This window comes from Drosophila navojoa, chromosome 5 (genome assembly GCF_054131105.1).
Source record: "Drosophila navojoa isolate 15081-1374.11 chromosome 5, UAZ_NAV_1.0, whole genome shotgun sequence".
Lineage (NCBI taxonomy): Eukaryota > Metazoa > Arthropoda > Insecta > Diptera > Drosophilidae > Drosophila > Drosophila navojoa.
The window spans coordinates 12,732,375-12,757,248 of record NC_142893.1 but is presented as its reverse complement, the minus strand read 5'-3'; the positions used below and the strand labels follow the sequence as shown (position 1 = coordinate 12,757,248).

General features: G+C 41.7%; 5 protein-coding genes across 18 annotated transcripts; 2 read left to right on the top strand and 3 right to left on the bottom strand.

Annotated features, from left to right (window-relative positions):
* The first annotated feature begins 478 nt into the window (after positions 1 to 478).
* Positions 479 to 3,945, top strand: YME1L (ATP-dependent zinc metalloprotease YME1L). 5 transcript variants are annotated; one of them, XM_018104831.3, is made up of 9 exons: positions 479 to 808; positions 894 to 1,327; positions 1,389 to 1,448; positions 1,514 to 1,706; positions 1,768 to 1,860; positions 2,085 to 2,167; positions 2,240 to 2,556; positions 2,627 to 3,017; positions 3,069 to 3,945. In XM_018104831.3, the coding sequence occupies exons 1-9, from the start codon at positions 782 to 784 to the stop codon at positions 3,727 to 3,729; spliced, it is 2,259 nt and encodes a 752-aa protein (XP_017960320.1). In that variant the 5' UTR covers positions 479 to 781; the 3' UTR covers positions 3,730 to 3,945. The 5 variants fall into 5 exon arrangements, with proteins under 5 accessions (XP_017960320.1, XP_017960318.1, XP_017960321.1 ...); XM_018104829.3 differs by having other exon boundaries at positions 482 to 808; positions 1,386 to 1,448; XM_018104832.3 differs by having other exon boundaries at positions 483 to 808; positions 1,386 to 1,448; positions 2,094 to 2,167.
* Positions 3,946 to 4,126: 181 nt separating this feature from the next.
* Positions 4,127 to 5,086, top strand: EMC8-9 (ER membrane protein complex subunit 8/9). The gene is made up of 2 exons (XM_018104845.2): positions 4,127 to 4,419; positions 4,474 to 5,086. The coding sequence occupies exons 1-2, from the start codon at positions 4,222 to 4,224 to the stop codon at positions 4,882 to 4,884; spliced, it is 609 nt and encodes a 202-aa protein (XP_017960334.1). The 5' UTR covers positions 4,127 to 4,221; the 3' UTR covers positions 4,885 to 5,086.
* PIP5K59B (Phosphatidylinositol 4-phosphate 5-kinase 59B) lies at positions 4,967 to 12,334 on the bottom strand. 9 transcript variants are annotated; one of them, XM_018104826.3, is made up of 17 exons: positions 11,899 to 12,334; positions 11,264 to 11,298; positions 11,052 to 11,201; positions 10,789 to 10,986; positions 10,593 to 10,735; positions 9,975 to 10,490; positions 9,820 to 9,924; positions 9,618 to 9,750; positions 9,450 to 9,537; positions 8,900 to 8,962; positions 8,704 to 8,721; positions 8,476 to 8,559; positions 8,050 to 8,409; positions 6,791 to 7,070; positions 6,620 to 6,720; positions 6,355 to 6,440; positions 4,967 to 6,141 (listed from the first exon to the last, which is right to left on the bottom strand). In XM_018104826.3, the coding sequence occupies exons 1-17, from the start codon at positions 11,984 to 11,986 to the stop codon at positions 6,133 to 6,135; spliced, it is 2,457 nt and encodes an 818-aa protein (XP_017960315.1). In that variant the 5' UTR covers positions 11,987 to 12,334; the 3' UTR covers positions 4,967 to 6,132. The 9 variants fall into 9 exon arrangements, with proteins under 9 accessions (XP_017960315.1, XP_017960310.1, XP_017960311.1 ...); XM_018104821.3 differs by having other exon boundaries at positions 6,548 to 6,720; positions 11,899 to 12,333; XM_018104822.3 differs by having other exon boundaries at positions 6,548 to 6,720; positions 9,820 to 9,912; positions 11,899 to 12,333.
* Positions 12,335 to 12,571: 237 nt separating this feature from the next.
* Positions 12,572 to 16,152, bottom strand: LOC108653910 (uncharacterized). Of its 2 annotated transcripts, none has more exons than XM_018104844.3 (6): positions 15,242 to 16,152; positions 14,939 to 15,132; positions 14,638 to 14,800; positions 13,488 to 13,596; positions 13,209 to 13,400; positions 12,572 to 13,096 (listed from the first exon to the last, which is right to left on the bottom strand). In XM_018104844.3, exons 1-5 carry the CDS (start codon positions 15,303 to 15,305, stop codon positions 13,211 to 13,213), a joined length of 720 nt encoding a protein of 239 aa, XP_017960333.1. In that variant the 5' UTR covers positions 15,306 to 16,152; the 3' UTR covers positions 12,572 to 13,096; positions 13,209 to 13,210. The 2 variants fall into 2 exon arrangements, with proteins under 2 accessions (XP_017960333.1, XP_017960332.1); XM_018104843.3 differs by having other exon boundaries at positions 13,219 to 13,400; positions 15,242 to 16,150.
* An 879-nt stretch (positions 16,153 to 17,031) lies between these two features.
* On the bottom strand, positions 17,032 to 21,074 carry fd59A (forkhead domain 59A). The gene is made up of 2 exons (XM_018104840.3): positions 19,756 to 21,074; positions 17,032 to 18,742 (listed from the first exon to the last, which is right to left on the bottom strand). Exons 1-2 carry the CDS (start codon positions 20,136 to 20,138, stop codon positions 17,677 to 17,679), a joined length of 1,449 nt encoding a protein of 482 aa, XP_017960329.1. The 5' UTR covers positions 20,139 to 21,074; the 3' UTR covers positions 17,032 to 17,676.
* Positions 21,075 to 24,874: the final 3,800 nt, after the last annotated feature.

Genomic DNA, 24,874 nt, shown 5'->3' with positions numbered 1-24,874 from the left:
TTTACTTTATTTATTTCGGTCATCGTAGAAGTATGCACTATTGTTATGGACAGTTCTAAGTTATTCAACGCAAATTCATAACTTATTGCGATGTTAGCGCTAGTGTCGTGGCATAACAATGACATTGTACTTTCTATAGATGACTTAGTTTTTGTTTAATTTTAGAAATCATATGTCAATTGTGTTTTTACGAACTAAATGTTCGTCTACATTTAATTTGAATCAATTATACAAAAGATTGCTCTGTTTTTTAAATATTTTAGGCCCATTTCGATAGCATTTAGCTATCGATATTAAATACTTTAATATGCACATTTCATAAATAAAAACTTTAAGCGTGCTGTGAAGTAAATACTCTAAAGCTTGAACAGTAGTAATTCCTCATTTCCAAAGTTATTTTTATGTCATTTCACTTGCAGAAATTCTCAAAATATCACTTCACAGTGTGACCATAATAATATGGCGTAATAACTTTTGGCTAAAACACATTGAAATTACAATTGATTTTAATTAGCAACATTTTGGCTCAAACAACTTGCATCGCAAACACTCCAAGAGTTTATAATCAAAACAGTTTGGCTATAAAATCAAATCCAAAATTGCAGTATTTTAAATAATTGTGTAGGCGGGCTACCAAATTCGAGGGCTGCCACATAACACACAGGGATGCAACACGGACGCAACAAGATTATGACATTTTCGCCTGTCAAAAATTTTTGTCGTCCGCTCGCCCGATCTAAGCCTGTTATTGTAATTAATAAAATTTTTGTATATTCTGAGAATGTTTTCTGCCAACACACACTCAGTGGTAAGTGTAGGCCAACTACGATCCCGATTCTCCATTACTTTCATTCCCACAACCACTGACTTTTTTGGTTTTTATTCAATGTCAGCCCTACCTTTATCTGGGTAATTTTAGTCGAAAACCGCACTATTACACAGTGAAACGTACCAAACTGCAAACAAATGGCGGTGTTCCACGTTTCTTCGCCGACAAATCAAGGTCCTCCAGCTCCAGCATCAACAATAACAAAAGTACACCTGCCCAAGGTAGAAGTTACGACCTCGTGTTGGATTTCAAGAACCTGCTCATCAAATCGGGCGCTAGTTTACAAAGCATTGTGGAGAAGGCTGCGCGACTGAATGGTATACTGGACAAGGAGCTTGTCAACAATGCTCTGATCAGAGTCACCAGCATGTTGCCCTCGATGCGGAATGTGCATGTCACACTGGAGGAGCCAGCGATACAAACAGCTGTTTCGGGCAAGCAACACGCCAATTACAAGTTTAAAGTCTCACTGGACTCAACCAAAAATGCTGAGCTTATGTGCGTATGATCTGTCTAAAATCTCACTCATCCACTAACTAAAATCTCTTAATTGCAGCGGCATGCAATCAACCTTGTTGAGAGGCCTGTTAAGCCCAATGTTACTGAACCATCATCAGTTGTAAGTAGAATTGTCGATTGCCGATTGCTGGAGCGGACAGATTTCAAGACTTTTCGTTTCTGCAGGAGACAGTTCCGTGGATTCAAGACAGACCGTTCCATTGAGGCTGAACAGAAACGTAATCCCACAATGACAACCAGACTGAAGTCAGCGCTGCAAGGAACGCCGCAGAAAACAGATGGTGAAATGAACATTCAGGCCGAGAAGCTTAAGAAATTGCTCTCCAAATCGGAGCTGCAAGGAAATGCACATAATGCGGTATGCACTACGTTCAATTATTCTGATTCGAGAACTACACTGTGAATAACTCTGTTTTCAGGAGAATATAAAAATTGCTTTTGCTGAAGGATATTTGGCGGCATCGAACGCGGAAGATTCGCAAAAGTCGGGAAAAACAATGAAGTACCTGAAGGTAAGTTCCAATGCCCGAATTCCTATACCCCTTTTGTCATGATCTTCGTTATGCTGCCGAAGAAAGCATCTCCGAAAGGGGAAACATCTCAAGCAGATCTCTGAGTATAAGCTATAGCTATATATTCACATTCTGCCAAAGTGTGCTTTACTTCTGGTCTTGTAATGCGCTGTCCACCATTCGCTCCTTAGTGTTGTGAATAATGCTCAGTAATTGTCACGCAGATTTTCCAGACACTCATTGTTATCGTCGTGTTCATTGGAATCTTCATGAGTTTCTTTACCTCATCAAATGGATCTGTATTCCGGTGAGTCAAGCTTCACATTCTTTCTCTCCACTTTCACTCTGTGCAGAATAATTCTAAAAACATGTCTTTTAGCAGCATACAACTTGGCAATCAGGTTGAGGTTGATCCAGAAGAAATTCACGTCACTTTCGATGATGTCAAAGGCTGTGATGAGGCAAAACAAGAGCTTAAGGAGGTGGTAGAATTTCTCAAGAATCCCGACAAGTTCTCAAATTTAGGTGGTAAGCTGCCGAAGGGTGTGCTCCTCGTTGGCCCGCCTGGCACTGGAAAGACTTTGCTTGCCCGCGCCGTTGCAGGCGAGGCAAATGTTCCCTTCTTCCACGCCGCCGGTCCGGAGTTTGATGAAGTCCTGGTTGGCCAGGGCGCCAGACGTGTTCGAGATCTATTCAGTAAGTAGTTGTGATTGTTCTCTAACTAATCTTTATTGTGCATCATTTTCTTTGTTCATATCATTAACAGAGGCTGCTAAGGCTCGCGCTCCCTGCGTCATCTTCATCGATGAAATTGATTCGGTTGGCGCAAAGCGCACAAATTCTGTTCTCCATCCATACGCTAATCAAACTATAAATCAACTGCTCTCTGAAATGGATGGCTTCCATCAAAATGCCGGCGTCATAGTGCTCGGTGCGACGAATCGTCGAGACGATTTGGATCAAGCATTGCTTCGTCCAGGTCGTTTTGACGTTGAAGTTGTAGTCTCTACGCCAGACTTCACGGGTCGCAAGGAAATTCTTTCACTGTATTTGGAAAAGATTCTGCATGATGACGTGGACTTAGATATGCTAGCACGTGGCACCTCAGGATTCACGGGCGCTGATTTGGAGAACATGATCAATCAGGCAGCTCTAAGGTAACTCATCCCATATTGTTATTGGTTAATAACTAATTTAATGCATTCCAGAGCTGCCATTGACGGAGCCGAGACTGTAAATATGAAACATTTGGAAACTGCAAGAGACAAAGTACTAATGGGTCCAGAACGTAAAGCGCGCCTGCCCGATGAAGAGGCAAACACAATAACCGCTTATCATGAGGGAGGGCATGCGATAGTGGCCTTCTATACAAAGGAGTCACATCCTCTGCATAAAGTGACAATTATGCCGCGTGGTCCCTCGTTGGGACACACCGCCTACATACCGGAGAAGGAACGCTATCACGTGACAAAGGCGCAACTGCTGGCAATGATGGACACGATGATGGGCGGTCGTGCCGCCGAGGAGATAATTTTTGGTGCAGAAAAAATTACATCAGGCGCAAGCAGTGATTTGAAGCAAGCAACATCGATCGCCACGCATATGGTTAAAGATTGGGGTATGTCGGAAAAGGTCGGCCTCCGGACAATTGAGTCGCCAAAAGGCCTGGGCACGGGCGACTCTCTAGGACCGAATACCGTTGAAGCCGTAGATGCTGAGATCAAGCGCATTCTGAGTGATAGCTATGAGCGTGCGAAGGCCATTCTCAAGAAGCATGCGAAGGAACACAAAGCGCTTGCCGAAGCGCTGCTAAAATACGAAACTCTGGATGCTGATGATATCAAGGCTATTTTAAGTGACAACCAGTAGTATTTTTCCAGAATGGCTTCAGATGGGCGTACGCTGCATATACATATAATTACTTATATTTTAGTTACAATATTATAAACGTAAACACTCTGAAACAGAAAACCATTAGAGATCGGGACGCAGACGAGCAGTTAAGTAATAAAATGTTATACATATTTTTTATGTATTCTTATTCATTCATATAAACGGAATAACAATAATGAATAAGTCAAATTCCTTGTTGAATTGTTTTATTTTAATCGAATCAGGTGTTCTGTTATTTCCGCTTCTAAGGTAAACAACACGTAAGCCATGGCAAAGAAATAACAGCAGCTGCTCTGTTATTATCATGTTATCGGTTTAGAGCTGTCACTAGAGGTATTTTAGTATTTTTATAGATATTTCTGAAGTATTTTCACATTTGTGGTTTACGGTCTTACACAAAGTTAATTAGTAGTAAAAACTTACAAGTGAACTCTCGGCTAGGAAAATTTACAAAAATAATAAGATAAAATGTGTGAATATGAGTTTTCTGAAACTGCATATACAAAAATCATATTTCATGCGGCGAAATACCCACACCAAGCTGTAAACGGTCTGCTACTGGCCGAGAAGAAGCCAAAAGGTTCTATAGTCCAAATAACAGATGCAATTCCTCTTTTCCATCAGTGCCTGGGCGTTACTCCTATGGCAGAAATAGCTCTAATGCAGGTGAGTTTGCAAAGAATAAGAAACTGATCAGATCTGAAGATGTGGCAATTGCAGATTGATGCTTACGCTGAGAGCGCAGGACTGGTAATTGCCGGCTACTATGCTGCGCCGGAAAATTTTTACGACAACCAAATCGAAAAGGCGCCAGCTGCCAAAATCGCGGACAAAATACAGGAGAATTTCAAAAACGCCTGCTTTGCCATTGTGGACAACAAGCTTGTTTCCCTGGAGCACAAGCGTGCTGCACTGCAGGTGTACAGCTACGCGACTGACTCGAACCGCTGGTCAAAGGCCAAATACTCGCTGGTGAACACTGCGCAAACACTGGAAGGAGTGTCGCTGCTGCTGAAACGGGGCGCTATGCGGGATGTTATTGATTTCGACAATCATCTGGACAATCCTGAGAACGACTGGACTAATCAGTTCTTGAATCAATCCCTGAAAGATTTGCAAAAGCTGTACTAGCCTGAAAAGTTGTCCGTTATCTAAGTATGTTAAAACTGTTAGCAAATTATGTGCATTTCCAAATGAAAAGACCAGAGCCGGATTTTCAACCTTGCAATTTAATTTATTGTATGTAATTACAATTGGATTTCAGTAATCTTTAGAATAATGCATATAAGTTAAATAACATTCAACTAATTAATAAATAATCAATTCATTCGTATTTGCTTTTGGAGTACATGTCTTAGCCCTATCCAATCCGCGAGAGTCTAGTCCGTCTGTCGTCCGTGTCCTGTGGTGTCGTGCGCGTCCTTTAAACCTAAACATGTTTACAATTACCATATTATAATAAATACAAATGAATAATATGCATAGAATTTTGCTTTTGGTTTTCTCTGTCCCGCTCATAAATGTTCAATTTTAATATATTTTACAACAATATTGTAATATCGCGATTGCTGATTATACATAAGTACATAATACGTATCGTGGATATATCGGAGATTCGAAAGTATCGCGAAAACGTTTTTTATATTATTTTATTAAATATAACTATAATTTTCTTTTTTGTTTAATTTGTAACTTTAATTTTAAGGTATTGTATAATTCGATATTATGCATTCATATCATCAAATATCAGCTTATATATGGAACGTGGATCAAGGAACGGGAATCGTAATTGCATTTCGTTTTGGTTTTTGTGTTTGTTTTTTATTTTTGGTGTCAATTTGCTTTGATCTTATGTATGTTTTGATGTTTGTATATAATATCAATTATATTTATTGTTTGCTTGGTAAATTTATTGTATTCGTATATGTATGTATATATATGTTCTTTGTATATATAGAATATATATAGATATATATTACTTGAACGATATCTGTTGCTGGTATCCTGTATATACGAATGCATGTAGATATTGCTGTGTCGTCTATCAATGGAGTACTACGAGGGCGCCTTTTGATTATATCCTAGCTATACAAGTGCAGGCACACACACACAAATATGTACATATGTATGTCAGTATATAACAGTATATATACGGCTAGTATATGTATATGCATGTATTTATGTATATAACAGTATGTGCACACACCCATGCACCTGAACACTCAAGCATTTCCTTTATCATATGTTTATATGTATGTTTATAACTGTAATCCAATTCTGTTTGCACCATGTATACGAGAAGTAGTTGTTGTTGTTGTTGTTGTTGTTGCTGTTGCTGTCGTTTTGTGTTGTGTATCATCCCCATCATCACATGTTATGTTAGTTGATCTACAATACATATATAATATATAGAATTATTGCATGTGTATATGTATGTGTTCGGGTGGGTGGGAGAAAGTGTGAGTGTGGCTGTGCGTGTTTGGTGTTTGTGCAATTAGAATGGTTTTCAGTCTGTCGATCGGGTTGCTTTGTGTGTGTCTTGGCTTGGGATTGTATTTCGAAGAGAATCTACATGTTGACACCATCGCCACGAATATTTACCATTCCCGATGACAGAGAGTTGATGGCATCCTCCACTGTCGGCTTGTGTCGATCGAGTTTGGATGAGTTAATGGGCGAGAAGTTGTCTGCGATTGTAAGCGAATGAATGAATATTTATACATATATAGTATATAAAAACCAACGGAACAGAAAAGGCGGATTGCAGTAAGAAATCAAGTCAAGTGCCAATTACCGAGATCACCACTCGAACTGGAGTCCGTAAAACTGGGTGTGCCCTCTGTCCAAGTGGGTGTTGAGCCCTCACCTGAAGCCGGTGGCGTCCAGGCCAGGCCACCGCGTGACCCATAGTGACTGCTCGATGACGTGTCCACCGCCAGAAACGTGTCCAGATGCACCTCAGAGACGCTGCAATAAAAACATAGACATAATCAAGAATTGAGAATTCAGCTAAGCCTGCTGATATATCTAGCAATACCTAACAATATCCTCCTTATAGGAGCCTCGATATGCTGGGCCAATGTTCATCTTGCGCTCCAAATACTGTGGCTGTTGCTGATAATAGGAATGCTGCTGCTGCTGCTGTTGCTGTGTCTGTTGCTGCTGCTGCTGCTGCTGCTGCTGGTGTTGCTGGTGGTGATGGTGATGATGATGATGTGACCTGCGCCCCATCGAGGAGGTGCTGTTCTTGTTCGAGCTGTCCTCGGAGATGTCGTCAAAGGCAGGGGGAGGTGTTGAACTGCATGATGGAGTTGTGCCTAGCAATACAATGAGAACAGAAATGCAATGAGCGCGACAGAGTAGAGACAAATCGAGAGCAAAAATATAAATATAGGGGATGGGCGGGTATGAGGCAAGCGCAATGTAAGCATGCTGCAGTCTAGGCACAACTGTTGCGCCTGAATTCGAGCGAGTCCCGGAACGTTGCGCCATTGGACTGTGTGTCCGTGCTCTCCGGGATGGTGGAGGGCGCCGCTTTGGGTGCTCGTCGCTTGCGCTTGGGTCGCTTTGGTGGTGCTGCGGGCACAACGAACTGCACATCCCTTGCGGCTTCATCCGCTGCCTCCGGCGACACCTGGAGCACGGGCAAATTTCTCGGTCGTCGGTAGGCACCTTCGAACTCGCGCTTCACCTCGAGAAATGTGCTCACCGACTGCAGCAGATTCTCCTCCTGCGACTCGCAATTGTCGTCGCCCAGCGCCAGGTCCACATAGTGCAGATAGCGCTGACGCTTGAGCTGCTTGCGCTGCATCAGCTGCTTGCTCCGTCTGGGAGAGCAGTCGGTGCTGGCGCTCACAGTGGTCTGGGCGGTGCGATAGCTCTCGGCGCGTATGGGCGGAAAGTTGCGCACGATCGAGCCCACCGAGGAGCGATCGCTGCGCGCCATGAAGCTATTTTGGCGCTGAAAGATGTCCACGTGGCTGAGCAGGCGCGACGGCTGCTGCTGCCGCCGTTGGCTGCTCTCCGAGCGCGCCGTGGAGTAGACCGACTGCAACGACTCGCGACGACGCGTTGAGCGGTTGCGTTGCAGCGGAGACACGGACGGCACGGGCGCTGGACTCAAATCGTCCGCCACATCAAAGAGATCGTGCAGCTCCAGCCAATCCTGGACATTGCTGGGCGAGCGACGCTCCCCAAAGCGAGGATTCGATTCGCTGGGCAATTGCAGCGTGTTACTCACGCTGGCTGGAGCTGCTGTGGTGCCTGTGGGTGAATTGATATCGAATGTTGCTGTACCTGGCGTGGTCGAGTGCGCCCGACTGTCCTGCGCATCCTTGCGACGTGGCGAGCCACGCGGTGGCACTGGCGGAGGGACACGCGCCTTCAAGTTGCTGCCAGCCGCAGCGCCGCTTGCCGAAGACGTGGATGCGCGCTGCCTCACGGGCGGTGGCACATTGCCGGAGTGGGAACTCTGGCCAGCTGCACTCGAGTGTCGCCCACTTTCCCGATCGCGATCCCGATCTCTATCTCGATCCCGATCCCGTTCACGTTCCCTGTCTCCAGCAGCAGCTGTTGCTGCTGACGCTGGCTCAGAGTTCGACGTCTTGGATGGCTGATGGATTTTGCCGCTGCTGTGGGAGTGCGACGCATGCACAGCTGAGATGGATGCAAAGGAGATATGAGAGTTGAGAGAGATTTGACAATTGAGCAACGCTCACTCACCTCGTGTGGGCTCATTGTCGCTGTCGATGGAGCGCTGTATGGCCTTGGAGAGGCTTTTTCTCTTCGACGGCGAATGCTTCAGAGCTGTAAGATCCCACAAAGATCACAGATTAGTTGCTGAGCGGGAATGTCATAAAAGAGGTGTGATTGAGTAGGCGCAGCATTTAAAGCAAAAGCTCATTGCATTTGGATTAGTTGGATATGTGGGTTAGAGATATGAACACTAACGTGTGATCGAGAGGCATGCTTTGCGTCCGGTTTCATCAACCAACCAAGTGCATTAAATATATGTAAAATATAAAACCAAAGTGTAAGAACTCAATAAATATACATATACATATGTATGTAAATATATATATCTTAGTTAGTTACTTAGCAATCAAAATGAAAATACAATTCGTGAGTATTGTTGTTGTTTTTTTACCTATATAGCTGGTTACCAAGGTACGAAATTTTCTGTGATTTCCTTTGATCTCTGGGAGATCCACTATATGCGTACAAGTGAGAGTAATGCATCAAAGTAAGTAATCGAAAAGAAAGCAGAGAACAGAGCGGTTTCAGAAAGAAAATACACATCGAGTCCAAATTTTCAATTACGTTTCACAAATTCGAGATTCAAGATAATAATAATTAATTAGTTAATTCGACTAGATAATTAGCTCACTACCGATTGATAGCGCACAGAGGGCAAAGTGTGTGTACCATATTGCATTTTTGCTGCACAAAAACTGAATTAATCTAAATTAGCGATTTACAATGGTGTTGAATAGGTATATCTATTATTCAGATATACCATAGATATATATTATGTGTGTGTGTGAGTGTGTGTGTGTGGGTGGCAGCTACGCAAAAAACGATTGCCAAAAGTTCAAATGTCAACACGGACATGTTCAAGTAGTTTTCGTTTTGCCAATTGCACAAAAATGCCTTATAGTACGTGTACTTAGCCCAGTTGCGACAGCCGGCTGACTTACGCGATGGTATCTTGCGGAATACGGTCTTGGCCATAAAGTTTTGAAATCTTTGAGCATAGAACGAGGGTCGACAAACCGAAACAGTCTCCTGCACAAAAAGAAGAAGAGGAAATATATAAGCATATGATTCTCTCAAGTGATCTCAGTCAAACTCAAGCAAGCACTTACCCCGTCATGTATAATGCTTTTGAATGTGTGCTCCAGCTTCTTCTTCAGCCTATACGATTGCAGTATATCGATGATGCCAATATAGAGCAACAGGCGCTCGCCCTTCTCGCTGCGTGCGGGAATGCCACCAGGTCTGGTAGAGAAATATATACACATATATATACATATACATATAGATTTCTTTATAGTTAAATGCACTTACGGCACATCCTCCTCATCGTCGATGGGCTCGCTTTCCGCCTGAATGCTCTCCATGGCCGTGGAGTGGGCCACCAGACGCTGTCGATTCACGGATCTGTATGCCACACTGGATTAGCATTTAGCATTTGCACTGGATTCTCTGCTTCTGCTACTCACTTATTTCTGCTGATGCCCGTGGCCGCATCACGATCTTTGGCATCGCCCTCGGCCGCTTCCAGCGGCTCATCGACATCGGAGTCCTCGGCCAGCGGTGCTCTCAGTGGCTTTCGATGCTCACTCAGCTTCTCCTTGAGCGCCACGTCCAAGTTGTGGACGCCCAGCAGCAGCGAGTAGTCCATAATCTTGAACGATTCCAGCACTGTGCAATCCCGTTGAATGGTCTTGATCAGAGCCGAGTAGGTTTCCGCCTCCAGAAAAATGCCGTTCGGATGCTGTTCCATAAAGTCGAGATCCTTGTACGTGGGCGACTTCTTGGCCCGTTCCGCCTTCGATGCCTTGCGCTTGAACGTCGAACCCTTGAGATCATATTTCAGATGCATTCGCACCGATGATGGCAGCAGATTGTTCATCACCACCAGGCGAATGTTTTTGGCATTGCTCGTTTGCAGGCAGTACAGGCCGAAGAATTTCGGCAATAGAGTGCGCGGATTTTGATTGAGATTCATATAATAACTGTTGGGGAATGAAGCCATTAGCAAGAGCTCACTCTCTCTCCTCCTCCCCCCTCTCTTTCTCTCTCTCCCTAACTCTCATCCTTGGAGGTGTTTCCCTTACCCAGGCAGTAGTTTTTGTAAAAATTCACCCTCTTTGTGTTGCACCGTTTTGATAATGAACTCATCATCGTCCGTTAAGTAGAATATAGAGCCGGAAGCACCTGGATTCGATAGTTCGCGCAGTGGCGAAGTGCACATAGACATCTAGAAAGCAAGAGCATTTATAACAATTATTGCGCTTGGCTTCAAATACGGACCATAAAATCATCGGGCTGTATGCCAAACAGATCACGAAAGTAACGAAATGCTATGGGCGCATAGATCTTATATCTGAATTCGCTATAATGGTGGGCAGGTGTAAGGCTAGAACCCTCTGGCGGAAACGTAATGCTCTCGATTTCCCAGAAGTCCATCATAAGTAGATCACGTTTTGGCTTCGATGCCAGGCTGCCGACCTGCCAACAAAACATAGATATTATAAATCGGTTTATATATTTACAGGTCTCCTTCAGTCACTTACGGTATGTTGTATGCCAAGCTGTATGGAGCCCATAATTTGCGACGTCTGTATCTTCTTGTAGGTAATCTCGCCGCCCTCGCCGACTCGCCTGTGTCCAATTTTCCGCTCTTTGTCCGCTTTGTTGGCCGAGCGCGGAGGCCGACTGCCCAGCTGAGGAGTAAAACAGAAAATGCTCTATATAGAAGAAACTAAACACTTATGCGTGTACTTACGTCTGGCGATGAGTTACCCACATGGTCGGTGGAAACTACAAGTTGGGAAAGTATATTATTAGTTGGTGCTTTCATATAAAATTTATAATGTGCTGGACATGAATAGCGAATGACCCAAGTGGGAAACGAATCAACTTGAGCTTGAACTTGGGTTAGGTACATTCACGCAAACGCACACACACACACACTCGCACACTCACAGACGTACGCACGCACACATACTGGCATACGCTGCGTAGCCATAAATAGTTGACAGGTTGTTGGCCGCTCGAAAGTTTCTTTTGTTTTCGTTTGATTTTAATGTAGGTCCGTCTTGATGGTGATGTATATAAATATCAATTGGAAATGTGTTGGCATTGGCTCAGACAAGTATCTCAGTTAGTCAGTGAAGCAGTCAGCCAGTCAAGCAGGCAGCCAGTCACTCAAATCGGGGGCGCGCCCCCCGCCTCCCACCTAGTTTTTGAGACACATGCGCCACGGCCACTTCCATTTGCCATTCATTGATTTTTTGTCTGCGCTCGTAGCGAATTCGTCTTTGTTTTCCACAAACTTTTGTTGTGAGCTTTTTTTTCGGTTTTACGTTGGCAAAAATGCGTTTGTTTATTGCAACTTTGTTTGTTTGCTTAGTAAATTACCATTGCTCGGCTCCGCTAGTTTAGCCTGCGATGTTGAGGAGCTGTCCAGGTCAATGGTGTTGATGGTGTCGCCGTCGGCGGACGCCATGCTGCCGCATTAGCTGCTCCTCCTGCTGCTGCTGCTGCTGCTACTGTTGCTGCTGTTGCTCTGCCAACAGTTGAAGTGAGAGTCGTCCACGTTTCCAGCTACTAATACTAGGACATGCTGAATAAAAATTGTTATTTTTTTTCTGTGGCTGCTAAACTGTTGTTAATATGGCTCGCGGATTATCCAATCAATGGGCCAAGGGAGCAGAAACCTTGGCTCTGCCTATCGTCTAGCCTATGGCGTCAACTTTTTGCAATTTCAGTTCACAATGATGTTGATTTCTCTGCTGCTGCTGCTGCTGCCAGTGCTGTCATTTTCACTGCATACTCATGGGCGCATTGGAAGGAGCACTGGAAGTGCTAGTACGTACATGCGCACCAGGGCTGCACAAGCAAGTGATAGCAAACAGTGCAGGGCTGCAGTGTACAGGCGCCATGTGCTAAAAGTGCAAAAAAATACCAAATGTTTTAAAAGCGTTATCTTTGAATGTATATATTTAATGCCAAGTATACAAATTGACAGTGGACATAGATATTATTAATTTATTTACGAAGAACAGTTGAGAACACATTTAATTTAATGCACTTTTAATTTTTTCGTTTTTTATTAGCGTTTCTGTACTCAATTAGACCTATACATCATACATAACTATTTATATATATATTTTTTAATTTATATGGTAAATATATGAATACAATAATTTGTCTTAGTTTTTGTTGTTCTTGTTTGTTTGTTTCTGCTTGTTGTGTTATGTGTTCAGTTAAATGTTTCATGTATATTTGTTGTTGTTTCTTTTTAATTTTGTCTGTTTGTATGTTTATGCGTGTATGTGTTTATAGGTGTGTATGCGTGTGTATCATTCGTTTCTCTTACATTTACATGCATTTACAAAATAAGCGCTTTTTTAAAAATACCGCAAAAAATTACGTTTATCGTTTTAAAATTCTATTTAAAAATGAAATTTTTCTTTTAAACATTCTATACGAACATAAAAACAAATACGTACATAGCCTACAAAAACACTACCAAACTAACTGCTTAAAGCTAAAGATGCGATCGACATAACTACGGCGACTGTTGTCCATTTGCGTTGTATATTTGTGGCTTTATCTGCATTGGCGATTGGCGTCCCAGAGAAATGGAAGAAGAAGAAGGAGAGTTGACTTCGATTAAGAATTGTTTAAGAGAGTTGGGGGGGGAGCCCGCCTGCCTGCCAGCTTACCTCTACTTACCATAGAAAATAGTCTCCCTGCGCTTGGTATAGTTAGTGCCGAGCAGGAAAAACGCACATGTGATCGGTGTGGGTGATTCGAGTTGATCTCTAGGAATGCGCGTTCGCACTGTCATGCTGTACAGGCCACTGGGATTTTGATCCAATTGCGTCAGCACCGAGTCCAATATATGTGTATCAAAACTAAAGGGAGATAGCAAGAAAGACAGAGTATAAGAGAGAGATTATAGATATATTGTGCATCCATCATAAATGCTGATCTTTACTTACATGACAGATAGCACCGGCTGTGGGAAAACATTCTGCACAGCACACATTATGTCCACATCTGTCTGCTCGCCCCCCATGCGTGCCTCCAGCATGAAATCCGACTCAGGAACTGTTTGCCAATCGAGTTGGTGTTCAGAGGGGGGCGTGGGTAGATTGGTCACAGGACATGTAGCGAACAAAAAATCCGTGAGAATTAATCAAGTGTCAAACTAAACAAAAAACCAGAAAAAACCCCAACAACTACAACAACAACAACAACAAAACTTTTGATATAAAACAAAAAAAAATACAAACAAAAACAAGAGGCGGCGCTTGGCTGGTGGCTGGGCGCTTTATAACCGCAGCGACTGCCACATGACACGCATGCAAATATGAGTCGCACGTGCCACAAACACACACACACACACTCACAGTCACACACCCACATGTGGCAGCACACCTAGCCAACACCTATGCAAACAAGTTCACGCCATAAACAGGTGAGTAAAATGGAGCTCAATAGAGCCGACTTATTATTTACTCTCAAAGGCTACGAAGAAGAATTCATATATATTAATAGGAAATTTAAGTTCATATAAAAAATACTAAATAGAACTACTAAAAAATTACAAATCATTGATAATATGTTATTTAAGTTTGTAAAAACTTAACTAAAACATGTAAAATAATAAATATCTATTCTTACATTTTAATCTGTTTAGGAAGATTTTATTTAATTTTGCAATAATAAATATAAAATCACTATAAAAATATATAATTATATCAAATCAAAATCTTAGAAGTCAATAAACATCTTATTTATTATATCTCACAGAATTAATGACAGTTTTGATAAAAATAACATATATGTAAATATGTTTATTATTAAGATTTTGTATAAAACTATTGAATAAGAAAATGAATGAATTAAATATACGCCTTATAAGTTATGATCTAATAAGAAATCCAACTACTCAATGCATTCGATCAAAATCTAACATTCGATAGCCTAATCAACAAATATGTTCATCCCGATGCACACATCCATATAACCTCTACACTCATAGAGTATTGAAATAAAAAGAAAACAATGGCTTTATATACATATATGTAAATTGCAAACCCATCCACATTCGTATTCGTATTCGTATTCACATTCACATTCACATACCGATTATTTGTAAGCGGGCACTTCGCTTATCCGTGGACTCAAAGGTTTGCACGGCACAGGTGTATTCCCCCGTCATGTTCCAGTCGGGATTCTTTATCGATATAACACCGGGACTGCCCTCCATGGTGAATATTTTGGTGTCTATCTTTGACTTCATGAAGCCCTACAAGAGGCGCAACAACAACAAATGTGAGAAGAACAAGAAGAAAGCAAATTTTATGTTAATTAATTTTTTGTTTGAGCTTTGTTTTTGTTTTTGTTTTTGCACCTTTCGAGCTGAAATAGGGTGACAATGACTCACCATGGCAAAACCCTTTACGGATGGTATCCACTGATAGATGGAATGATTATTGAACAGCCACTTGAGCACAAAGCCCTTCTCCCTTGGCCCAATCTCGTACTCGCAGTCCAACACCAAAGGATCGGGCTCATTATCACGTTCGAGTGTGTAAGTGTGCGGCACACGGAGATTGGTAATGCGCACCGTATGGGTCACTAAACATATACATATATATATAGGATTAGGATTAGAATAAGCTACCGCCACTCTGACTCTCTCCCTCTCTCTCTATCTCTCGGTGTCTGCCTGTATGTCTGGACTTACCCGTGAGTAACGTGAGGCCGGCCAACAGCGTTGCGCACAAGATGCTCCAGCTCCAGCTCGCCATGTGCGCTTTCTAGTCGTCGACCTGGTCCTGGTCGTCGTCCTCGTCGTTGTTGTTGTCGTTGTGCAGCCGTAGCTTGTGCTTAACGTTATCTTAACCCGGACGTAAAACGCTTTTGGCTCTCAGCTCTTAGCAATTGGCTGTTGCCTGCGGTCGCAATTCCAATTTGAAATTTTTTCGGCTCTGGCTTAGGGTAAGGCTGTTGTCGTCTGCCTCCGGCCGCTACGCATTGCTCAACAGCCTTTAAGGCGTTTAGTCACACAAATTATCACCTTTCTCATTACCATAAACATAACATCACAAACAACAGGCCAACGCTCGGCACGGGGGCAGTTTGATGGAGGGGAGGGAGGCGAAGGCTCCTTTTGCTTCTGCTGCTGCTGCTGCTGGCAGAACTTTTCTACGCTCTATGATGAGCTCAGCATTTTGGTATGAAAAACAAAATGTTTTACACGTCTATATCACACACATTTTGCAAAGTTTGTAGTTTATATTAATTCTATTTTAATTGATGGCAGTTTCTTTTTGCTTTTCGTTAAATTTATTCGCGTTTGCATTGAATATATCCTGCGATTCGAAAGTTTTGCACATATACAACTTTATGTTGGTGAAAAATCGACTTTTTGCTGTGTGTGCGCCTGTGTGTGTGTGTGTGTGTGTGTATGAGCGTGTGCGTGTGTGTGGGGAAATATGCCAAGTGGAGTTTGCAGCTCCGTACTACTGGATACCAATAGTGTTGGTATCTTCTATTTAACTGTTGTCCTTTTTCCAGCCTAGCTTTTAATGTTTTAACACTGGAATACCACGCTGCAAATACTTCAGAGCACTGTCCGCGCAGAGCTTTTGCCAAGCGCCGCAAAGCTTTCCTCCACCGACGCGTCGCATACTCAACGCGGCAGCAAACAGCTGAACGCCAATGGGAATGGCGCATGCGCCAGCTTTTTGACAGCCGAAATAGCGGTTTGACAGTCGCTAACAAAAAGTTATCAGACAATCGGAAAGGAGACAGAGCGAGACTGTGACTGAAGGAGACAGCTACATTTACATTGAACTTGTTGCAAGTGTCAAGGCGCACAGTTGGCTGTTAATTGTTTCGTCAATTAAGACTCTAACATTCTGTTAATCAACAGCTTTAATACTCTTGCTTGACTGTGGCTTCAACTTCTTCTTCGACATAATTACTTCAATTTCTGAATAACATGCATACATAAGGCACTATGAGGTAAATTAAATTTAATTGATATATTAAAAAAAAAAAAATGAAATAACAATAAAATAACAATAAATAAATAAAAAATAACAATAAATAAAATAAAATAACCTTTAAATTAAACAAAAATGTTATAAAAAAAAGTAGAAATATTTTACTTTAAGTAAAGCACTTATCATATAAAAACTTTAAAATATAATAATGTTTAACTGAGTAAAAACTAAATTATAATTATTAATAAAAATAATACATAATAATGTAAAATATTAATAATTAAAACATGAAAACATGTATAAGAAGAGATATAATAAAAAAAAAAAAAAAATTATATTAAAAAATGTTATAAAGCAAAATGAAATAAAAGACAATATTTAATACAATTTTTAAGAATAAAATTTATGTAAAATTTATAAGCTTTCTAATTTTAAACTATTTTCATTTTTTCAATATGTTATTCCTTTACTTACTTGATCCATTATACTTACATATTGTATGCTATTATCAAAAAAGAGTTTCATCTTCTAATTATAGTTTTTATTAAATTTTCAATAACATCAGCAAATCTCTTAGTGGCTACGTCTAAAGTTAATAGTGTTTGTATGTGCTGAGCGCATTGGCATACAATATATGTACATATATGTATGTGTGTATGTGAATACGCGCACACAAATAGAGAGAGAAGTGCATTTACATATACATATGTATATGTAGTTGTAGTAGACACACACACATACATACATACATACATATATACCATATGCAATCGTTTAAAAGTATGCTATAAATATGTAATTTCTTTATATATGTATATATTCTCCTTACATTCGGGCATAAATATAGAGTTGCGTGTGCGCGTGTGTGTGTATGTGTGTGTGAGTGTTCTCTATATAATTTATACAATTGATGTGGACTCGCAACTGGCGCGTTTATTTGGTCGCATTGAAATCTTCGTACCTGGGGGAATGCGTGGAGGAGAATGCTACACTGGGTGCTGTCGGAGATGGGTGGGTTGGGCAGGTGGTTACATCAATGGGTCCGTGCTTTTCACTACAGCTAAAGTTTACAACGTACAGAAGAAGTGTTAAAATATGCCCATGGCAGGCGGCATATGCCGACAGAGTGAGGGAGCGAGAGATGGAGAGAGGGAGATCTCATCTCGGCTCTCTAGTCGCTGGCCGCCCCATCGCTGTGCCCGTGGCCAATCAGCGTCTCGATGCGAAAGTCTTTGGCAATTGTCTGCCTGGCGCATCTCAGGTTCGCGGGCTCCGCGTCAATGTGGAGCAGAGTGGATCGGGTCAGTGATCGGGCGGGCGTCTTCGGGCTGGACGTAATCGCAAGTGAGCCATTGGATGCCTCGGTCTGCTCGAAGAGCAGCCCATAGGGCGAGTTGCGCTCCGGCTCGGGATCTGGGTCGCGTGTGGTGGCCTCTGAGGCCACCTCCAATCGGGCTGGATTCGTGCACACCGAGTCGACGGAGTCCGATATGTGCGAGTCCTGCTCGTGCTCATTGGCACTCTCCACGTCGATCTTGTCGCACGAGGTATCATCGGCATCCACATCATCGTTGTACACATTGAGATCGGCATAGCTATTGCTGGCTCGGTCCGCATAGTCGACTGGGCCGAGCCCGGCCGCCGCTGCGGACACATCGAACGCATATGGATTTTTGTACTTGTTGGCTCTGCTGGCATCGCCGACGACGCCGCTGCCGCTGCCGGCAACGCCGGTGCTGCTGCTGTGAGGCAGTGCATCAATGACGTCCGCGCGGCGATTGATGAACGACAAGCGGTCGAACTTGTCGCTGTTGTTCTGATAGAACGAGGCCTCGGCATTGGCAAAGAAGTTGAATTTCTTATCGACACGCAGCGCCGTGTCGAACACATCGCTGGGCGTGTGCATCACATCGAAGTCGCGGCTGCCATTAAAGTTGGGCACATTGAAGTGCACCGGCACCAGCGGCACCGGCTTCCGTATCCAGAACGGCGACAAGGTGCCAAACACCGCCGGAAACGAGAAGCGCTGCATGGCCGGCGCTCGCTTGTAGCGCTTCCGTCGCCGCAGGAAGCTGCCGTTGTCGAACATGTCCTCGGCCAGCGGATCCAGTGTCCAGAAGTTGCCCTTGCCCGGATTGCCCGGCTCGCGCGGCACCTTTATAAAGCAATCGTTCAGGCTGAGATTGTGCCGTATCGAGTTCTGCCAAGCGGGAAACTTATCCTTGTAGTATGGAAAACTGCAAAGATATCAATTGTTTTAATACATAGTGCATGCGAATATCCAAAAATTTGTTGTCTTTTTTTGCACAGATAATCAAGTTATATTAAATAACAACTTAATTATGATAGTCTATTGCGCTATGTATTAAAGAAAAACTTTTTTGCTAAGAGAATAAGAGTATAAGAAATTATTAATTAAAATTATGTAAAAATTATGTAAACAAAATAAAATTACTATTATAATTTATGTAGTTCGATTATCACTAAATACATATACATATAAATAAAGAAAATAATGATTTTAATAATATAAGTATTTTAAAATTTTTGTGACAACTAAAAATGCATATTAAATAATATTAGTATTTTAAAAAATTTATAATGACAAACTAAAATCAAATTAAGCTTAAAATAATATAAAACAATGAGAATAAATTAGAAAACCCTTATTAAATTGGATTTTAAAATATGAAAAATTAGTTTAGTTAATAAATAAATAAATAAAACAGCAATTAAAGGCAAAAATGTATTTCTAAAAATATTTATGATGATATTTGCTCAAATGAATTTTTTGTATTTTAATTGGTAAGTATTTTATATCAAAATAAAATAAATTAAATTAATATACTAAGTTATTACTTAAAAAAATAAAAATAAACAAAAATACAGTCAAGATTAACTTAATAAAATGTATTTTCTTGTTTTTATACATATATCATTTGTGTATATGTACTTTTGGTTTCATGTTTACTAAATAAAACTAACATGAAAATAAAATTAAATAAAAATGTATAACATGCAATATAATTAATAATTAATTTAATTAAATTGCCGATTTGAATTTAGTGTTAAATAAACATATTATTAGATTTATAATAGACAGTTTTAATCATTTCAAATTAATTAATTGAATCAATTTTAACAAATGCCAAACTTAGTAAACTTTATTCAACGTAGCCTCCTAGAAATGTTGTCTATTCATTCCAATTGGCATACTAAACCCGTTTTAATTTGGTAATTAAAAACTTACCGGGACATTATGAAATCACATATTCCACTGAGTGTGAGTTTCTTGTGCGGCGACTGCAGTATGGCCATGGTGATCAGGGCTATGTAGGAGTAGGGCGGCTTCACCAGCGGGCCGCCGGTGCTGTTGCTGCCGCCGCCTCCGCCTCCGCCGGCGGTGCCGTTATTATTATCGCCGCCGCCGCCGTTGCTGCTGCTGCTGCCGCCGGCTGGCGTTGACTCAAAGTCGCTGTCATCGCAGATCATGGATATTTCATCCGCAGCGGCGGCGGCGGCGGCAATCGAGGCTCGAGAGGACGCGAGACCGCCGCGCTGTGCCTTGTGCAGGGGCGGCGACTGCGAGGAGCAGTCGTGCAGGGCGTGCATAGGATCTGTGCTGGTGTGCATTGTTGTTGTTGTTGTTGTTGTCGTTGTTGTGGCTTTAGCTCTTAACTAGTCTAGGGATCTGTCTACTATATGCTAATCAAATGCTTAACTTATGAAGAGGACGTAACACTTGTTTGACTATGTATTTCTCAGGAACTGATTTATGTTTTATTTTCTTTATGCTTTCTACTTTTATTTCTCGTTTGCTTTTCACATCGACTTTTTTTCTTGAATATTTTCAACACTAATTTCAAGTATGCAATGTTATTTCCGATTCCGTTGCCGTTTCCCGTTTACCGTTCACCGTTTCCGTTTTTATTGAACTACGCGTGTTACACTGTTGAGATCTTACGAGCTTGAGTCTTCTTCGGTCTGTTGTATCATCCGTCGGCTTGTCTGTTTTAGGCGGAATCCTTTTGCCAAATGTTAACTGAATCGCAACGAAAACGAAAATCTTCTCGCCCGAAATGTTTTTCTACATAACTCAAACATTTATTTATCAAAACCGCTGCCGCTCTCGCTTCCATGAGCTTTTGTCGGCGCTGCTATGTTTTCGTATCTCGAATAACTGTGATTCTACTGTCGACGTCGTCGTTGCCGTTGCTGTTGCCGTTATTCCGGGCGTCGTGCAGCGCTGCCAGCGTCAGCGTCAGCGCATCAGCATCCCCGTCTGTGCGCCAGACAGAGATGGAGCTAGTCTCTGGCGGCTCTGCTCTCAGCAGGGGATGACTGAGATTGTAAACCAATCTACGACCAAGTGCACCCCCCAATCAGGAGACAGAGGCTGGGCAAGGGGCAGCAGCAGTAGCAGCTCGTCGCACTCTCGCACACACACACACACACACGCACGCACACAGAGACAACGTAATAACATAAAATGGTGGAGTGCTGCTTGCTGTAAATGTGATATTTGTGTTTTCCTCTCCATCTCTATTGTGTAGCGCGGGCGCGGACGCAAATTGGCAGGCGACGTCGACGCCAGCGACTGCAGAAGCCAAAACTCATGGTGCACCCCCTGCCAGCCTCGCTGAGCAGTGCCTCTGCTCCTCTGTCCCTCCTCGAGCTGCCTCAGGGCTGACGGGCAACATTTTCTCAAATTTAGATACCTTTTGCTGCGTTGACGTCGTGGCTCTTAATAATGTTTCATTATGTCAGCCGCACGCACACACACACACAGACAAGCAGAGCTGCCATATTGTGTGCGTGTGTGTGTCTGTGTGTGCTTGGCTAGTATGCGCTCTCGTTCAAATGTTAGCATTTTTATGTGCGAATGTTTTTCTAACCGTATGTCGGGCGTTCTCGTTCTCGTTTCGGCTCAGTTCAGTTCGTTCCGCCACCTACTCTGCCTGCGCGGCCTACTCCAACTCATTCCCTACCTACATCTCTCACTCGCGCGCTTTCTCTCTCTCTCTTTTTCGCTCTCGCTCTTTCACTCACACAGCCAATGCGCCATTTTTGCAACATCCTTAACACAATTGGGGGGATATTTGGTATACTTGTACATATGTATGTATGTCTATTGTGTATGAGTGGGCCTGTGTGTATGTGTATGTGTGTGTCTGTGTGTATTATTTCTCTTTTTCATTTTCGCTGTTTTTGTTCTCTAGTTGTTAGACATTATTGTTGCTGTTGTTGTTCGCTTTCTTCCCTTTTCAAATTAAACATTCAGTAGTCAGTTTTATTTGTTGTACTTTGTTCAAATTAGTTTTCAGTTTTGCGGAAGTTGCTAACACACACACACACATGGACAGCTACACAGATACGCTCCCTGGGCAGGACATTATTGATATCGTTTCTTTCTCCTTGCATGATTTTCATTATTCTATTTTCTTTGCTCATCCCAGTCGCATCCCACTCCACTCCAATCTTCGCTATACAAAAATCACTTGGCTACACTTACAAATCACTGAATTTTAGTCAACATTGTGGGCGTGGTAACGCCCAGCCTCTATATATGTGTATCTATATATCTATATATCGAGCTGTGTGTTCAGCTTTTTTAGGGGAGGGGGTTTGGGGCTCTGGCTCTGGCTCTGGTTTTGCAATTTTGTTTGTGGTAAATTTATTGCGGATTTCCTTTGTCTTTTTACGAGCTCAGATGGACATTCAATTTCAAAAGAAGTAATAAACGAGCGTTTTTCGAAAGCCATTGATTTGGCTGCATCCCTAATGGCAATTATTATAAATGTGATGTTTCCAATATCAATACGATGACCAAGCGGAGTTTCGAGCAATAATAAAATTTAAGATAAATCAGTACTCGATTTTATTTAGAAATGTTTGTAAAATGATAAAAATGATTACAATTGTTTCATATGACAAAATAAATTTGTTTTTAATTATTATAAGCATCATTTGAAATATCATTATTCTACTTATACATATATTATTCATATTTTTCCATATTTCTATTACAGTAATATTAATCTTTATATCAGAGGAGAAATTTTATATTCATAATTTATGTTCTGTTTGCTTTTAAAAATTGTCTTACTTTTATTAATTTAAAACTGTGACAGAAACTGAGAGAGAATAAATCGGAAAGTATACATGAGAGAAAGAGAGAGAGAGAGAGACAGAGAAATCGAAGTAGAGATAATGAAACGCAAAGCAATAAGTGAAAGAGGGAAAGAGTTTGCAAAAGCTAAAAGATATATAAGCTAGACAAAAAAGTTTAAGCATGCAAGACAAAAGTTAGGGTATAATTTATATAAAAATAAATAAGGTTCATTACAGGGAAATCAATGCATTGACAGTATATAATTCTGTAAATAATTCTGATATATAGTTCTAATTAAGAGTACGTGATAGTAGAATGAAATAATTATTAAAAATAAATAAATAAATAAATGAACAATAATTTTTAATAAACATATAGCTGTATTCAATAAAACAAAGTTTATGAGAGTAGCACATTTTAATTATTACATATAATACATTACAAAACAAATACAAAATCTCTGCGATTTATTGTAAACCTATAAATCTGAAAATATTTATACACTATGCATTAAAGAGAGCGTATATAAAACTAGAGAAAATATTTGTATTGCTAATCCAACCGAAATACTGAAGAAAATGTATATATATAAAATGCACAGCAATAAATAATCAAATTTAATATATGTTTACATAATTAAATAATACTTTTATGCATACAAATCTGTATAATAATTTAATTCTACTGAATTGAAGCACTTCTTAATATAATCCCGATAAATTAAGAACTTGTTAGTAAATGAAATTGGCAATTATCTATCAATAAGACAGCTTAGAAACCAATGAAGCACGCTTATAAATAATTATAGATAATTAAGCAACAGAAAGAGAAGTAATCAGAATTGTCTAATTATTATTTATTAACAAACCCAATTCAACATCTGCTTGGGCTAAGCACTTTCAGCTTGAATTCACTTCATTCCATTTATAAATATGATATTATTCAAGTCTAGTCAGTGATTAGTGTGACTAGTTGCTGATTAGCCATGGTCTATTTCCAGTTGGCCAAGTGCTTTATCTATACGCCGAGTTGCCATAGCGACTCCAGCTTTGGGACCGACCCATATCCATGCCGAATCCGTTGCGGCAGCCCCTGTCAATCTACGGTTAATCATCGCTTAAGCACAGCATGGAACTGGGACTGGGACTGGGACTGGGACTGGAGGGAGGTTGTTCAAGTTGAGCGTAAGGATGCGATGCGTTTAAGCTTTGAAGGGGAACAATTAACTTATGCGCAAACAATAACGCCAAAGAATGCACGCTGACAGGAACCGGGCAGCCAGGCAGGAGGCGGGCAGCAGGCAGCGAGCAGCGAGCAGCGAGCAGGAGACAGCAGACAGGCAGGGGGCAGCGGTATGAGCCAGCTATAATCCTTCTTTTGTCAGCAAATTTATTGCCAGCAAACATACACGCCGCCCAAAAGGATCGGCCAAGGATATAAATATATATATGTATGTATATATAGATATATGTATATAAAAGTGGATGGGCGCGCACACACAATTTTTATTGCGAAATCTGTAAAAGGCAAATAAAAGATTTGACACTCGACTAGCTTTGAGAGGCGAGCCGAGCCAATGCGAGTCCTGGCGAATCCTTGAGCGTTGCCAAGACACAATGACAACGACAATGACAATGGGAGACAATGCAACAAGGCTTTGGGCTCCACTAATTTGTCCCTTCGTCCTGCAGCTATTGATACCTGGCTGCACCTGACTGCGGCAAAGAAATCGCAAAGGCAAACACACACACACACAGACACATGGCTGCTGTGTCTGTTGGGCCAGGTTTAATGGCAGCTCTTCTTATGTCATTATTAAATCCTTGAAGTATCTGCAGAATAAAAAACATCAACACACACTTGAATACTTGAGTGACGCTCAATTTGATGGACAAGCATCAGGAATCAACCCTCAATGGGAAAAATCACAGCAGGCAACGGCGAACGAATTGCACAACTGCAACAGCAGCAGCAGCAGCAGCAGCAGCAACAGCAGCAGCAACAGCAGTCAGAAGGACCTCAATCTCAACCGCAAACCGAGGGCAGAGCTCGGCATGGCTCAACTCGGCTCAGCGCTGGGCAACAAATCGCTTCAACCTGCCGTGGCGCGGCACAAACAAGTGGCAAAGTATAACAAAGGAGTCCGAGCTGAAATATTTTACGCTCGATTTATCCGCTTTGCAGCGGCAGCAGGAATCGAAGGGGAGGCAGCAGGCAGCAGGCAGCAAGTGCCTGGCGCTGTTTCGAGGCTCATTTC

Coding starts and splice junctions, on each gene's coding strand:
- YME1L (XM_018104829.3), top strand. CDS start 782: ATGTTTTCTGCCAACACACACTCAGTG. Junction 1,707..1,767: donor AAGGAAATGCACATAATGCG/GTATGCACTACG, acceptor CTCTGTTTTCAG/GAGAATATAAAAATTGCTTT. Junction 2,168..2,239: donor TCAAATGGATCTGTATTCCG/GTGAGTCAAGCT, acceptor CATGTCTTTTAG/CAGCATACAACTTGGCAATC.
- EMC8-9 (XM_018104845.2), top strand. CDS start 4,222: ATGTGTGAATATGAGTTTTCTGAAACTGCATATACAAAAATCATATTT. Junction 4,420..4,473: donor CAGAAATAGCTCTAATGCAG/GTGAGTTTGCAA, acceptor TGGCAATTGCAG/ATTGATGCTTACGCTGAGAG.
- PIP5K59B (XM_018104821.3), bottom strand. CDS start 11,986: ATGGCGTCCGCCGACGGCGACACCATCAACACCATTGACCTGGACAGC. Junction 9,925..9,974: donor ACGGGCATCAGCAGAAATAA/GTGAGTAGCAGA, acceptor ATGCTAATCCAG/TGTGGCATACAGATCCGTGA. Junction 9,751..9,819: donor GACGATGAGGAGGATGTGCC/GTAAGTGCATTT, acceptor TTTCTCTACCAG/ACCTGGTGGCATTCCCGCAC.
- LOC108653910 (XM_018104843.3), bottom strand. CDS start 15,305: ATGGCGAGCTGGAGCTGGAGCATCTTGTGCGCAACGCTGTTGGCCGGC. Junction 15,133..15,241: donor CGGCCTCACGTTACTCACGG/GTAAGTCCAGAC, acceptor GTATATGTTTAG/TGACCCATACGGTGCGCATT. Junction 14,801..14,938: donor CCGTAAAGGGTTTTGCCATG/GTGAGTCATTGT, acceptor CGCCTCTTGTAG/GGCTTCATGAAGTCAAAGAT.
- fd59A (XM_018104840.3), bottom strand. CDS start 20,138: ATGCACACCAGCACAGATCCTATGCACGCCCTGCACGACTGCTCCTCG. Junction 18,743..19,755: donor TGTGATTTCATAATGTCCCG/GTAAGTTTTTAA, acceptor ATATCTTTGCAG/TTTTCCATACTACAAGGATA.